At 39.1% G+C, this 17,388-nt stretch overlaps 1 protein-coding gene across 1 annotated transcript in view; it reads right to left on the reverse strand.

Moving 5' to 3' along the window:
• Positions 1-17,388, reverse strand: part of LOC122796467 (leucine zipper transcription factor-like protein 1) — a 555,892-nt gene that overhangs the window by 36,728 nt on the left and 501,776 nt on the right. Inside the window, exon 4 of the mRNA XM_044064968.1 lies at positions 7,585-7,688. Within this exon, the coding sequence (XP_043920903.1) occupies positions 7,585-7,688 (104 nt within the window). The remainder of the gene's footprint in view (positions 1-7,584; positions 7,689-17,388) is intronic.

Raw genomic sequence — 17,388 nt, forward strand, 5'->3', positions numbered from 1 at the left:
ATTAATAAAGAAGCAATGGGAGGACATATTATACATTTTTTGCAAAATGTTTTCTTATTTAAATGTTAATTTAATTTTTAATTTATCATCATTTTCTATGAATGGTTTTAATATTTGATGTATTTTTTAACATGTCTGCAATGGTCTGTCTGTGTCTTTTATGCTAATTCAGTGGGTCACATGATTGAGCGAGGGTTGTCTGATGAAGTCGTGTTTAACCTTGTCTGGATGAAAGTGCTCAAAAAGTAAAAAGTATTTAGTAATTTGACCTGTGTTACATTTTATACTCAATTTTGTTTTTCACTGATGTTAAGATACTGCTCAGACACATATTCTGAAAGCTCCATCATGTCTCTCTTCATATAGTACAGGGAGGTATGCCTCAGGTCATTTATAACCACATGCACTATGACTGTGTCATATGTATACCTGTGGTGCAACGATTTAAGTATACTTATTATTTATTTTATTTGCACTTGTTTACTGGGATGGTCCACTGGGCCACAGTCAGGCCATTTTCAGTGGAGGCCTGGGGAGAAAAGCTCCTCACTAAAATGAACTGGACTACATGAAAAGAGACATGGAAGAGCTCTCGGATCATGTGGCCCAGGCAGGTATGACCCTAGCCCTGAGTAGCATCCTGCCTTCGCCCAGAATGACACCACAATATAAGGATAAAATGATTGACTTCAACAATTGGCTAAGCTTATGGCGTCATTCAAAGGGGATTCAGTATCTGTCTGCCTGGGATGACATGATTGACAGACCACGATGCTTTGCCAGAGATGGTCTGCACCTGTCGCCCCTGGGATTCAGGTTACTGGCTAAGGCTCTTGCCACCCCTATAGTGCCTTTTTTAGGCAAACTTCAAAGGACAAAACCACCACCGTAACAGGTACAAGCATGCAAAATCTGAAGGTAATGCTACTCAATGCTAGAAGTCTAAACCTCAAAATGCACTCTCTCGAGGCACTCCTAAAAATGGAGAACATCGATATCTGTGCAGTAACTGAGACCTGGTTCAAGGCTCCAGAGAGCACCCCTGCAATACCAGGCTACAACTCTTACCACACTTTTCGCCACCAAACCAGGACCGAAACACTAAAGGTGGAGGAGTGTCAATATTCACCAAGGATATTCACACCACCAGGCTAGTTGGCCAACACAATGTGTCTGAAATTCTCCAAGTGCAACTAACACTAGGTAAGACTGCAATCCAAATTGTAGCTTGCTACAGATCCCCCACCATACCCCAAGATTCTCACTACACCTTTTTAAACATACTGGAAAATATTAAGATAGAACCAAACACCCTAATACTGGGTGATTTTAACTACCCTACCATTAACTGGGAAAACTACTCATGTCCCAACACCTTTGTGCAACGGTTCTTGGAATTCATAAATTCCAATGCCCTGGATCAACTAATCCATAGTCCCACCAGGGGCTCCAATATCCTAGACCTGGTCATTACCAACATGGCAAATCAATGCTCCATACCTATGGTCACCCCCTCATTAGTCAGGTCTGACCATAAGCTAATCACCCTTAACATCCACATCCCACCCCCACCCCCAGTAAAGAAACCACCATAAAAACTTCTCCAAAGCCAACTTCATGCTACTCAAGTCAGAAGTGACAAACTTCATGACACCCATGCAGACGGGAACTGAAAGTTCAACTGCTGAATCCTACACTAAGGCACTGTACGAGCACATCCACTCATGCATGAATCGTGCCATCCCAAATAGAACCAAAATGCTCTCATCCAAAAAAAGGAAGCCAATCTGGTGGTCCCCTGCCATAAACAAACTTTACAACAAAAGGAAGAAACTTTTGCAGAAAAGAGGAAAATCCCAGGATGCAAAAAACTCCCTTACTAGCCTCAGTAAGAAACTGAGATGCCTCATAAAATCCTCCAAAGCTAGTTATAAAAATAAAATTGCCAAAGATTCCAAAGACAACCACAAAGCATTCTATAACTATGTCAAGAATCTAAATGGCAATGCTCAGATCTGCTCTGAGCTAAAACAGAATGGCAATATATATACTGATCCAAAGGATATTGCCAATATCCTGGCAGAACGATTCAGTGCCAACTTCACCTCCCTCTCACCCCCTAAATGGCCCATCTCAATACCGGAAGATTGCCAAATTCCAGTAATAACGGCCACACAGGTACAAAACACACTCTCTAAAGCCAAGAATACAGCATCCATGGGACCAGATGACATCCCAGGCTGTGTACTACATGAACTACAATATGAACTGGTACCTCACCTAAGTGTCATGTTTAATCATAGCCTCACCTCAGGTTTCGTGCCCACTGAGTGGCGCAGAGCTACAGTTATCCCAATCCACAAGGGGGGATCCACCTTGGATCCCGGAAACTACCGTCCCATCAGTCTGACAAGCCTTATCTGCAAGGCCATGGAGCGTATTATCATGGAACTTATAAACAAAGACACTGGCAACCTTCAAACACTGGACCCCACCCAGTTTGGGTTTGTGAAGGGCCGATCTTGTCTCCTGAACCTGATTGACTTCTTTGAATCAGTCTCCAGAGCCATGGACAAGGGTAAGGTGGTCCACACAGCCTATCTAGACCTTGCCAAGGCCTTTGACACCATCCCCCACTCTGGAATCATAGATAAACTTACTAAGTTGGGTATTAATCCCTATGTCACCCAATGGGTTGCTAAATGGCTTACTGATAGAACCCACACTGTAAAAGTAGCCGACTCCAAATCCATCTCCAGACAAGTGACAAGTGGAGTACCTCAGGGTTCAGTCCTGGGGCAGCTCTTGTTTGGCATCTACTTCTCTGAAGTACAGGTCAACACTAAGGGACTCTGGCTAACAAAGTTTGCAGATGACTGCAAACTGGGAGCCATTATTGAATCCCCAAATGATGTGGATACTCTACAAAAGGGCCTTACAGAAACAGATGCTTGGTGCCAGAGCCATGGGCTCAAGCTCAATGCCAAGAAATGTACTGTTATCCCCTTTGGGAAAAAACATGTATCCATGAATTACCATATACGTGGCAGTACACTAAACACAGAAAGTGTGATAAGAGACTTAGGGACACAGGTGGACAGTGGTCTCACCTTCGATAACCACATCGCCACAACAGTCAGGAAATCCTTCTATGTGGCACACCTCATCACGAAGGGCTTTTCATCCAGAAAAAAGGAGGTCATTGTCCCACTGTACTCATCCCTCATTAGACCCATTATAGAATACAACGCCCATTTGGTATGTACCTCTCAAGCCATCTGCAACAACTGGAAAGGCCTCAGAAATACCTCACTAAAAGAATCACAGGCCTAAAGCAGATGCCCTACGCTGACCGCCTTAAAAAACTCCAGCTATACTCTGTCGCATATCGTCTACTCAGAGGTGATCTCTGCTTAACATACAAGGCCATGTCAAACCCAGAGCTGTTGGACATGCTACACTTAAAGAAATCCCAATCCCTCAGAGCTACACGCTCCAGGGATCTAAACCTTGTCATCACAATAAACAAAACATGCTGGAGGGATAGGTTCCTGACCCAGAGACTCCCCAGACTCCGGAATAGATTGCCCATACATGTCAAGCAGAGTGCCTCTTTGGACCTCTTCAAGAGGAACCTTGACGATTGGATGGGAGAAAGGAAATTCCCCCCCAGGGATCATGTCAGTCGCCCTGCTAGACAGGGGTCCAGGAAAGTAAATAATGTGGGAAGAAATAGCCAGGGAATTGTTATGGCTAGGCTTGTATAGGCCCTAGGGCTGATAGCCTAGTACCAACCTATGAACCTATGAACCTATGAACAATACATAACATAAACAATACACAGTACATAACATACAATACAGTACAATAGATCAGCATAAGTACAATAAAATAGAAAGGTCAGTTGACAATTTAAAATTAGAGTACAGTATTAGAGTACAATATCTAGGATAAAGTGGATTACACAATTAGAATATAGTGGATATAACAAGTTAGGATAATTAAGTTACTTATGTGAGTAGCTTAGTCAGAGTAATTAGCACTTATGAAATTATAAGCTTAAATACAGGTGATCAAATATAGCAGGCTCTATCAGCACTGTAGTTAAATAAGTGTTTCGAGATAGAAATAGATATATCAGAGTAGTAATAAATGCCATTTTGGCACATGTGCACCGCTATAGAGAGGAAAGGTGTTGCCTCAGGGACTTTTTAAAGAGAGCTGGATTGCTAGTAGTACTAATTGATGGTGCAAGGGTACTACATAGTTTTGCAATAGTAAAGGAGTAGAGCAGATGACCGGCTGAGATGTGTGATATAATGAATTCTGACACCTGATTGGCAACTAACCATGATTTTCTCCTTGCACAGCCTGGTAAATGGTGCATCAGTATGTCTCACTATGGAATCATCTATAACATGGCTACTGGATTGTGTAGAGATGTTTGTCTTATGGTCTTTTAACTTGAAACACTGTGACTCAGATGTATCTTTCATAGTGGGTGTTGCTTGTGTTGTGTGATTGCTGTCGGTACTTATTTCTTGGGTTATATTTAGGAGAAATTTAGGGCGGCCATGGTGGTGCAGCAGTTAGCATTGTCACCTCACAGCAAGAGGTTCTCCGGTTTGATTCTCGGCTGAGGTGCTTTCTGTGCATAGTCTGCATGTCCTCCCTGCAGTCACGTAGGTTTCCCCTGGGTGCTCTGGTTTCCTCTCACATTCCAAAGACATACAATAGGTTAATTGGACACTCTAAATTGGCCATAGGTGTAAGTGTGTGTGCTACTGAGTCGTACGGATGAACTTCCATGCCAGGGCTAGCCACCCGGCGGTGTAAACCTTGGCTCGAGATGACTGTAACCATTGAAGTGATACCTCGACCCCATGTGCAAAAAGGGAAAAAGGGGTTATAGGTTCATAGGTAGGTACTAGGCTATCTGCCCGAGGGCATTTATAAGTCTAGCCAGAGTGTGTCAGCTTTCGCCACTCCATTGATTAATTAATCGATCCTCTGTCAAGCAGAGCCAATGAAGTGATCCCAGGGGTGTATTTTCTGTTACCCATTCAAGGTTTCCCTTGAAGAGTGTTAGTGAGGGGCTCGGCCTGAAGTAATTTGGAATTTTGTTCCAAAGCATGGAGGGTCTCTGTGACAGGAATCTATCCCTCCAGCATGTTCTATTTATTGTTGTGGCGAGGTTTAGCTCGCTAGAGCTCGTGGCTCGCAGTGACTTTGATTTCTTTAGGTGGAGCAGGTCCATCAAGTCTGAGTTGGACATGGCTTTGTAAGTCAGGTAGAGATCACCTCTGAGTAAGTGATATGCCACTGAGTACAGCCGGAGTTTTTTCAGTCGGGCTGCATAGGACATATGTTTTGAGACCAGTAATCCTCTTGGTGAGGTACTTTTGTGGTCTTTCCAGCTGTTGGAAGTGTCTTGTGAGGTACATCCCAAATGGGGCATTGTACTCTATGATGGGTCTAATGAGTGACGAGTAGAGGGGCACAGGGTTGAGGATGGATGGATGGATTAAGGAGACATTTGTTGTTTCGGTAGGTTATATTTAGAAACTCAGCATATGTAGGTCTTTGAGTTTGTTCAGGGCTGTGTTTGATTGGTTATGGAAAATTTTTTTTCTTCAGCAAATTATATTAGTTTTACATCTCTGCATCCCTCATACATTGGTTTGACTTTACATCCAGTCTGCAGGTAATTTCTCATACATACTAAAAGGAACTAAATTTAATGCAGCCACTACTCACAAGATTTATACAGATATCCACTTGCATTGTTCTTATTTAACATAGATAGTTAGTACAACTATATTCTTTTTACTGAGGCACTAACCTTACAAAACCCTAGCCCTTCTCATTTACCCAAGCATATTAACCAAATACAGAACACTTTCATTAACATATTAGTACAATTCTTATTTTAACCAGCTGGGAACTATCAGCTGCTAGTCATCTGTGTTAAGGGTCTGTAATCTTCATTCTTAATTCATATGTCCTAAACCCTTTGCATAACTTCCAATCCCATGCTATGTCATCTTTTTTCCTGCTATTTTCATGTTGTTTGCATTCCAACTCCCATAAATTCTAATTTACTTGCATTTTCTTTATACTCAATTTACCTTGTTCTAGCTTGAACTATATATACTGTTTACAACTCCCACCTCTGAGAGTACATATAACATACACATTTTCTGTTTAATCCCTTCTATCCACTTTGTACATATTCTTGTCATACTTGGTTGTTTCTACTTTCCTTTTCTTTTTTATCTTTTCCTCTGAATACATATTTTTCTTTCCTTCTGTACCCTTCCTCGGTCTTAATTAAATCAGTTATTGATGGTCTTAAACTCACAATGACTTTCTTCTCCAACATTAAATAATAGCATCATTTCTTTCCATCATTCATCTTGTCAGCACAAACCTGTCCTAAAAAACATCTTTCTTTCATTAGGCCAACTTCCCTTCTTTATGTCCATATGACTGGACTAGACATCTCTTTCTTAAAATGTTCCAGGTCAGAGCAACCCCCCAAAAAAAAATATGTTTCAAATCTTCTATGTGCTGCCCCCTGCATCACAAGCATCCCACATCCCATTGAGGCTCCAGGAAATATAATTACTAATATTTCTGGAGTATAAAAATATTTGTGCAAGCACTTCCAACCAAATATCCTGAACGTCCTTAGTTTAATTACCTTTGAACTTGAGGTCAATAACCCTTCCAGTTGCTCCTTCTTAAGGGGTTTCCTATAAATGACTCCTCAGGTTTCAACCATCCCTTGTACCACTTTCTGATTCTTAGCTATTACCAAATTATACAGTTTTGATATCATAACAACTTACCCATCCATATTTCCACCAGTCCCCTATCCATTTAATCATTGCTAGACTCTGCCTCTGCTTTTTTAACACACAGAGTGTTTCCTCTTCTTCCACCACAGCTAGATAACATATAAATGCTCTCTTTTAGTCAGGCTAAACATCTGTTTCACTTCTTCTCATTTTGTCTTACTGTCACAAAATACCTTATCTCTAATTTTTTAAATCTGTATTCAGAAGCAATCTGCTTACTAACCTACTTAAGGTGTCCATTAGGGGGTAGAAGCAAACTGCTTTGCATCTCTACCCCACATGGCCTCTAATATGTCCTTATTCCTTTGCCACCGATTCTCTACCTTCTATCCACTTTGTACATATTCTTGTCATACTTGGTTGTTTCTACTTTCCTTTTCTTTTTTATCCTTTCCTCTGAATACAAATTTTAATCCATTTGTCCCCTCTTGTTACTGCCATGCTCATTACAAGTGTGTTGTATGGTACTGAAAACCTGCTTGCCTGTTGCATCTTTTTTGTGAGAGCTTTGCTTCCAATAATATTACATTACTGCACCTCTCACACACTGTCAGTTTAAGTAGTAGGTGGTTGGTGCTTTGTGTTTCAGATACCCATTAGTGTCAGTTTTGTCATAAAAGTTTTAACATAGCTGTGATGTAAAGGAAGAGGTGTACAGGAAATGAACTACACTTCAAGTTATCCAAAATTAACCTTCTGAAAAATATTTTAGAAAAATACTCACTTTGAAAGGCGTTTTCTTAATTCTTTAATTAAGTCATTCTTTCTGGTCAGCATTTCCTTCATATTACGATAGGCAGATGATTGCTCAAACTTTTTATCTTGGTCCTGCCATGATTGAAAAAAGAATAGAAATTATTGATGCCTGTCTCTTCTTTGAAAAGGAAAACCACACATACTGTTTAGAATACTAAGGTAGACTTGCATGACAGGAATGCATGTTGTCAAGCTGTACTGCTAAGTAAAAAAGCAATTGAAGTTTGAGTATACTTCAACTGATAAAGTTACACAATTTTTTAACTTTCTGAGCATTTTCAGACATAATCCAATGGCATGATACAGATTAAAATCAAATCATATACTCATTAGTTCCTGATCTACTAGGACATTTCAGTGTTTATTTCCATGCATGGACCTATGCTAGATGTGCTAGAGACCTTTACAGGTTTGCTGTATGGTTGGCTTGGTGTACTGGTCTGGCAATTAGCAAAGAGAATTAAGGCTGTGAGGTTTAATGAGATCCTTCTTGTAACCCAGGGTTTGATTCTCAAAGCCTCCATTTGCTTACTATGTATTTAAGCAAACCACTTAACCAGACAGTTTTCTCAGGCGGAGTCTGAAAAATGTCCATGTAAATCTGTGCTCTTACCCTTGAGTGAGTTATGTAATGTTGCATTGAAATACAGTTGTTATAAAGAAAGAAAACATATAATGTACAGTGTGTAAATGGAAAAATGTTAATAAGGTTTGTTTTCTTTTCTACTGTTATGTGTAGTCTATGTCTTAAGTGATATTTTAATACAGGTGTTTAAATAAATAGACAAATCACAGAGCCTGTGCCAACAATGACCAATACATAGTTTTGTACCAATTGCCTAGATAGCAAATATGTTAGACATATTCTAGAAGAGGAAGTACATAGAAAGAAATATAAGAAAATAAGCAAAATATCACAAGAAATACAGAGAAGAAAAAAAGGGCTGTCTGCATACAAGAGACAAGAGAATGGGAAGAATGATCCGTAAATGGCTGACCAAAACACTATGGGCAGTCCTTTTATTGGATGAACATAGGTTTTAACATACAGCTACTATAACTTTCAGACAGGAGCCATTCATCAACATAAGCTACTGATGTTAGATATAGCACTTTAATACCTGCTTGTACCTAAAAAGGGAGAACAAAGTACATCATGTCTTATTTCTTTCTCATTGGGTAAAAGGGACACTTTAAAAAATATCAGTGTGAGAAAAAAAGTAAACATGTTTAATTGGTAATGCAGTTTTTCCCCATTTGCTTGCCCTCCACCTGACCATCAGCTACTTGACTGCTCCATTTTTTTTTTATCTTAGTGTCCCTGGTACTGTCCCCTGGGACAGGTGTGGCATCAGTGGTGGGCTGGAAAGGGGAGGTGCAATTTTAAGTGTAAACATAAATGTCTTCACCCTGGCAATGGCAACATAGAAAATAAGGGGGATAGAGAGAGGGAGTGGTTACTGCAGCAGTGATTTTATTGAACATTTACTGATATGCTATGTTCATTTACACAAATATAGTGTTCATTCATTAAATCATTACTGGGGTCGGTAGCCTTAGGTATAGATGTAGATTACAATAGCTCACAGAGATTGGGAGAAGGTAGAGTGAAGGCCCAAAGGCCTCTGCCATAGCAAAGCCAGTTCTAGACCTGGAAAAGGAATCTATTTTATAGTACTTTGTCAGAGGACCATGTAGTTATTTCTAGAAAATTTCTAGACTCCTCCCCTTTCCAAAAAGTCATAGAAGAAGCCAAGGCCCTGGTAAAATGAGATTTGACCCCCATCTGGAATTACCTTGTTAGTACGAATACCAAAAAGAAATTCCAAGAGATAACCATCTGGAAATTGCTTGCTTTGACATGGATTGTCCTTTTTACTTAATTTCATATCAAGTAAATAGCTGTTCAGCTTTCCTGAAAAGATAAGTTCTGTCAAGATAATACCCAAGTTGTCAGTATGGTACTATGAGTACTAAAAATCCTTTCTCCCTTACAGTTAGGTTCTGGAAAGAAGACAGGGAAATGGATGGCTTGACTCAAAGTAAACTCTGAAACCACTATAAGCATGAATGAAGGATTTGTTCTCAAGGAAACTCTGTCTTTCAGAACACCAAATAGGGCTGACCCACCAAAAGAACTTGCAACTCAGATACTCTTTTTGCAGATGACAGAGCAATGAGTAACACTGATTTCCAATTTATGAACGTTAAATCAACCAGATAAGCAATTTCAAAAAGTCAGTGTTAAGTTTTCCAAAACAAAATTAAGATCCCAAGTAAGTACCACCTGTTTTCTAGGTGGAAGTAAATGCAAAACCCATTTCATTAAAATCTTAAAATGTTAAAGGGGAGGATCCATGGGCAGATATGCTGAAATGGCCAAAAGATGAACCTTGACAGAAGAGGAACAAAGCCCAATGGATAGCTGCTCATACAAATATAACGATAACTGAATACAAAACAACTCCGGAATACTACCTATGAGATGGCACGCCCGTATCCGCTATGCTAGACCAGGTAAGAAATGAAGCTGGACTCGAGCAAGGATAATAACAATTTATTCTGTTGAGAACGGACAAACATAGATCGTAACAGACAAAGGGTTAAGCGCTTTCATCTGCTATGAGCAGACTTCCTCAGAACATTGAACCAGTAAAAACAGTACAGCGTACTTCTTCCAGCTTCACTTCTTACCTGGCTCATACAAATATTGCAAAACCAGAGGTACAGAAACCTTGAAAGGGACTTGATTTTTAGTGCAGCTTTTGATTTACTAATATATTATTTCCTAGTAGCAGGTTTCTTTGCCTCCTTTAACACCTGCTGTACACCGTCAGGATTTAAGTGCCTAAAAGGTATGAAGATTGAATCAAGCCGGTAATACATAGTTGTTTCAGAGTGGGGTGTATCATACATTGCCTGTCTTGTGTGTGAGGGGGGCTTGTGGTAATTTCCCTTAGCCATATCCATAAAAAGGGAGAACTGCTGTTGCCTTAGTCAGGAGGGAGTCATCACAATGATTCTTACAGAGTCCTTCTGAATCCTCAGAATGATCCTGGATTTCAGTGGAAAGGGTGAAAAGGTATACATGAACATTCCAGTCCAAGGGAATAAAATAGCATACTTTTTCCAGGGCAGTTTGTAAAGACTGTTGGAACAGAACTTCTTTAATTGTCTGTTCTGAAAGGAGGCATGCAGATCTACTTTTGGAGCTCCCCGCAGCATGATCAATTCCTGTAAGACCCCTTGTTCAAGTTCCATTTGCGAAGGTCTGTCCTGGTTCTGCTCACCTTGTTTGCCACAATATTTTGCTCTGATGGAATGCAGGATGCTTGGAGGATTAGACTGTGCTGAACAGGTACCTCCCAAGCTACCATAGCCAGCTTGTATAGAGTACAATCTAGTCTTGTCTATGTATCACACGACTATGATCACTTACAGAGGACCTGGAAATCCCAGAAGATGAAGAGACTTGACAGCACAAATAAGTACCTCTCTTTTGCATTTAGATGCTTTGGTGCATCATGTTTGATTCTTTGCTCCTCCAACCTTACCCCCAAAGACGCAGTTCCCAAGGAAAGCATCTGCTATGAGGGATTGTGTAGGAAATGTCAAAGAGAAAGGCAGACCTGGATTCAAGGACATATGGTCTCTCCACCAATTCAATCCTTTTCATACAAACTAGACACAGGGATCTGAAAAGTCAAAAAGTGAAGATGTTGGAACCATACTGTCTTCAGAAACCATCAAATTTTCTTCATACGTTATATGGCCAAAGGATCATGAGACTTACAGATGCCATGAACCCTGGGAATTCTGAGATATTCCCTTGCTGAAGTCATTGACTGACTGGAAGAGCTCAGGAGCAGCTCTATATACAGGTCAACTGACTCCTTCCTTAGGAAGAAAGGCCTTTAGAATGGAAGTTTTCAGAAGGCAACCCAGGCCCAATATCCTGTGAGAGGGAATAAAAGGATTTCCAAATGCTGACCTGGAGTTCTAGGCTGAAATGGTGACTTCTTACCCACATGAGAGACTCTTAACACTTTAAGACTGTGAAGATAAGCAAATTGCTTACATAAGAAAAAGTCTGGAATGGATTATCACAGGAGATAGACACTATGAGAACACCCTTGGAGCAGAAAAATAAATGAAAGAGTAGTGCAGGGAAATAATAGTGTAATCCAGACAGACATTTTTAGAAAAATTCAGAAACCTGTGGTCATAGGAATGTGATGATAAGCATTATTTAAATCTAGTGTTACCAAAAAAAACTAAGAGGAGGAATAAGAGCTAGCAGTGTTTATAGGGAGAACATTTACAACTCTGGTACTTTTACAAAAAGATAGGTTAAGAACTGATCTCCAAGAGATTTGATTTACTTCTTTGGCACCAGGGAAAATTCTGGACAAAAACTATTTTCCCCTCTAATCTGAAGGAACTGGTTGTATTACTCCCACAGAAAGCATTTGCTGGATGACTGAGGAGAACATTTTTTTTCTGAAAGGTCCCTTTGAACCTTCCTGCCACTTTTTCTTAAAAGTCTGCTTTTTGGATGCTTGGTGAGATGCTTGTTTTTCTTTTTGTGAAAAGAAAGTACAGTTATGTAAGTAAACTTACCATAATAATAGATACTGCTACAGTAGGCTTATATGGGTTACATCCTGCTAAGGATATATTAACAGCCAGCCAGCTCTGAACTTTCATGACAACATAGTGAGGGAGGCTAAACACTGATAAGGACAATTCCTGGAAAATAAAAATAATGGTCTTTGCTCTTGTAAAAAAAAACACACACAAAAATAACGGGGATGAAGGGAGGGAGGGAATGGCTATTGCAGTAGCGATCATTTGAACATCTACTTTTACGTTAAATTTATTTACACAGCTTGTACTATGTTATCATTAGAATCCCAGCTGCAGTAGCCTTAGATATATGGACAAATTGCCATAGGTTAAATTGACTGGGAGGATGAAGGGTGAGTGGCCATGAGCATCTAAAGAATACCCTAGACTTGGAGAAGGTATCTAGCTTATAGTGCTTTGTAAAAGTATGAAGAAAGGACCAACTTGCTTCTTCTAGAATATTTATAGAATTCAATCATTTCCAAAAAGTTACAATGAAGCCAAGAGTCTGGTCAAATTAACCTTCACCCTGCGTGGAATTGCCTTGATATGTTGGTTATAACAAAAGGTAATAATATGAGACACCCACTTGGAAATAGTCTGCTTTTACACAGACTGTCCTTTTTTCTTATGCTCACAAGAAATAAACAACTGATTGGAGCTCCAAAATGATTTTGATCAGTCAAAATACTGAGTTTTCTGTGGACACCCAAAGTATGATGTATCCTTTTCCCCTTGTTTTTAGGTTCTGGAAAGAACACAGGGACATGGATAGCTTGGCTTAAAGTTAACTCGATCACTACTTCAAGCATAAATGAAAGATAACTTCTCAAGGATACCCTATTTTTGTGAAAAATAAAACAGGGCTGACTCATCATAAGAGCTTGCAACTTAAATAGTTTATTACAGAGGTCAGTGCAATGAGTAATACTGTTTTACATGTGAAGAACCTCACGTCAGCCTGATAAACTAGTACAAATGAAGCAACAGTTAGTTTTTTCTAATATAAAATAAAGATGCAAAGAAGGAGCCACCTTCTTTCTAGGAGGCATAGTATGCAATGCCCCTTTCAAAATGTTTTCATATCAGATTGAATTGAAAGAGAGAGATCCACAGATAGACATGCTGAAATGGCCAGCTAATAAACCTTGATGGAGGAGAAAGACACACCAGAGGATAATACCTCAAACAAATAATTTTAGAACCAGAGAAACACTAGCCCTGAATGAGTGCTGGTTTCTATCTTGGCACCAACTAGAAAAACTTTTCATTTACTAATATATGATTTTTCTAGTAGCAGGTTTTCTTGCCTCCTTTAATACCTGCTTCATGTCCTCAGAGAATAGATGCCTAACAGATATGAAGATTCTGTCACCAAGGTAGTTAATTGTACTTGATTGTGATTGGGATCTATTAAGCACCTTTTGTCTTGCATGAGAAGGTCCATTCTGTGAGAAAGCTTGTGGTAAGTTGCCCTGGTTAATTCCAAAAGAAGGAAGAACCACTGTTGTTTTGGCCAGAAGGGAATCACCAAAATGATTTTTGGAGAGTCCTTCTATATATTGGTGGAATGGGTGGAAAAGTACAAACGGACATTTCTATCCAAGGATAAGAAAACACACCCGTCTTCCAGACATTCTTGCATGGAGTCTTGGAGCAGAATTTTGCCAGCTGATTATTGGAAGTGGAGCTGAAAAGCTCCATTTGAGGTATTCCCATCAACTGTATCAATTTCTGGAAGATCGTAGATTTCATTTCCATTTGTGAGGGACTGCACTGGTTATGCTCGGCTTGTCTGCCACACAATTTTGCTCTGATGGTATATAAGATGTCTGTAGAGTGAAATTGTTTTGAAAAAATATATATCCCTGGCTACCACGGCTAGTCTGCACAAAGGTTAAGACCTGTTTTTCTCCACCCCCCCCCCCTCCCCATTTGTTTATGTACCACATTACTGTAGTGTTGTCTGAAAACAACTTATAATGGTCCTGGGAAGCATGGATGAATGAGGTTTATATTTTAACATTAGATTACGTACTGTGAAAGTTATTTCCTCACTGATCATTGAAGGAAGGTGCATGTATGGGGAGGTTAGATATCATTGCAGGATTATTAGTTATTACAACATCAAGTAAGGTATGCCTATTGGATTGAGGGTTTGGTTTACTGGCTTCAGAGTTGATTTGAGTAAGACTTACTGTCCAGGAGTTCTGACATATCAATGGCTTTTGTCCTAAGTAATTAAGGTTGAAGTCTTGAAAAATAATTAGGCTGCAGTTTTTTGCAGCTCTGTTGGATGAGGGTATTAAATTTTGATATTGAGGCTGGTGGAGGTAGGTATGCAGTGGCTATAAAAAGGGGTTTTAGTTGTTAGCTGGAAATTTTAAAGTGATCCAGTGCAATGATGAAGGGGTTAAGGTTGGCTTTGAAGATAACTAATGCTTCTCCCCCAGGTTTTTTGCATGGTTTGTAATCTTGTAGGTATGAACAGTTTGGTATGAGGTGGTGTTACATTTCAGACACATTTCTTTAATAGCTATAATGCCAGGATTATGTTGTATGATGAAGACATTGATTTGGTCGATTTTGTTCTTGATGCTGAGGGCGGTAAAGAGAAAGCAGGTAATATGACATTGTTTACTTGTTTGAGTCGAGGCATTATTGTTAAGTAGCCCTGGATTGAGCTCAATGTTGCCTCTTAGCAGAAATATAAAGACAATGGGACTGAATTTGAACTGCGTTTTTGGAATATGTTGTTTTGGCTATAATTGGGGTTTTCTGCCAAAATTAGAGATGATGAGGTATTGGAAACCTGATATGCTTGATGTATGTGAACTGGGTGCTGGAAAAGGGTGCCATGTGATGTTAATGCTTAATGGGGTACAGCAAGGTAGTATGTGTGTAGGAATTGACAAAGTCTGATATAAGGATATAAGCGGGAGAATGCAAATGTATGTCATGGTTATACATATTCCTAGTGTAAAGTAAATGTGCTAGAGGCTTAAAGATCTATTTCTTTCTTTCTTTATTGCATTTGTTTACTGGTAAAGTCCACTGGGCTTAAAAGAGCCCAATTCAGTGGGGGCCCAAGGAGAAAAGCTCTGACAAGAACATAGATACAGATAATTGGTAGAGAATTAGAAACAGTGTTACACTTAGTGATTACAGTAATATATACAGAATATATATACATAAAAGAAAGAATTTAGTTGGTTTGATTATAGTAATATATATAGAATATATATATATATATATATATATAAAAGCAGGAATTTAGCTGGATGCCAGATGAATTCAATCAAAAAGGTATAAACAGAAATATATTAATCAGCATTATTGTACCAGTATCAACAAGTGATGAAAAAATAATACATATGGAGAAAATACCATCAGTCAGTAGTAGCAAAAAGCATAGGAGTTTAGTTACCATATAAGGAAAAGGAAGAGGTTAGGTTATAGAGCCAGGAAGAGTTGAGATGATTTTTCAGTATTTGTTTGAAGGTGGTGGTGCTGCCTGTGTTTCTTATAGAAGGTGGAAGTGAGTTCCATAGTATGGCGATGGTTAAGGAGTAGAGGAGTTGACCAGCAGGTAAGGTGGGCTTTTCTGCTTTTAGAAGTACATGATTTTCAGATCTTAGATGCCTGCTGGGCTGGTATTTGGCAAGTAGAGTCGAGACAGCAGGACAGTCTGTGGGTTTGTAGATTATTTTGTGCCCTGTAGTTTGCTGGTTGAATAAGAGATGATGGGGGATTTCCAACTAGCCTAATTGTTTCAGAGAGTTACAGTGGTGGGACGAGAATTTGGCCTTGGTGGCAAATTTGGCTGTTCTGTTGTAACACATATCAAATTTGGATTTTGTAGAATTTTCAATATTAGTGAGGAGACGGACAACATAAAGGAGAGATGGTAGTAAAAAGGTGATTGCAAGGGTTTGTCTAGTAGAGAGGCTAAGAAAGTGTTAGTCCTTGTAGAGCATACCAAGCATTTGGTGTGTTTTTTTGATGTCATTGTTTATGTGTAGGTCAAAGTTAAGGTTTTCAAATATAATAATGCCTAGTAATTTAGTGTGTGGGACAACTTCTACAGTGGTATTGTCTTGGGCTTGTATAGAGAATATATCTAGAGAATGTGGAGCATGAGAGAGGAAAGCAGGGTTCCTTTAAGGATTTCCGATTGTGTCTGGAAGAAGGAAGAACTGAGTAACTGGAAAATTGTTCCACGGTTAAGCCAAAAATATGCCTGATTCCCAGGGAAGCCTAACAGCAGTAGTCAGTAAAAGAAGTAAGCAGTGAAAAGTAACCTTTTCTCCTAAAAACACAGTGAAAAACATTTAAAACACTGATGTCAGTCCCAAAATGTAAAATAAAATAACTTTTACTTCAGAAAAAGTTATTTTAAATTAAGTTAAACAATTTTTTTCCACAAAGGTAAAAAGAAACTCTCCATTTTAAAAGTAATTGTCACATAACAGACAATAAAATCCATTTTCCTAACTTTAAAAAGATTATTTCACAGAAAAAGTACAAATTATCTCAGAAAAAGTAGCAGTGGAAGTTTTTTTTCACAAAGAGAACGTATCTGCCCACTAATGGAAAGTGTTGGCTAACCACTGATCCCCAAAATCCAAGCGGTCTTAGATGACAAGAAAGTTCTGAAGGACTTGGCACCCAAACCTGTCCTTTTAGTCAGCTCAGCTTGAGCTAACAGTTTGGGCTCAATGCTAGAAGTTGGGTGGCTGTTATATCCTTAGCAGTATGCAATCCATATAGCTAAGGCCACTGCATTAACATACTGAGTTTGCAGAAAAGGATTTAGCATTGGAAAAGGAGGGCTGAAAATCTGAGTTAGCCTCTAAATCAATTTCTTTCATTCATCAAACTGTCTGAACTCCTAAGTAATAGAGATACGAGCAAAATGTCCTTATCCAAAGGAGAATAAAAATTCAGCTTTAGCATTCTCCGACAACTTTTGTACTCAATCATAAGAATATTTTAAAGACTGTTTGGATACTTGGGAAATGGAAAATTCAGACAGGACTTGGTTCTGAAGAGAGAAAACTGGCAGTAAAGTTCTTCATATTCTCAAAATATATAAATAAATAGTTTAATAGATTATCTTGGTAGTTTAGAATACTTTACACAAATC

This window comes from Protopterus annectens, chromosome 3.part0 (genome assembly GCF_019279795.1).
Source record: "Protopterus annectens isolate FY-2018-M chromosome 3.part0, PAN1.0, whole genome shotgun sequence".
NCBI lineage: Eukaryota > Metazoa > Chordata > Ceratodontiformes > Protopteridae > Protopterus > Protopterus annectens.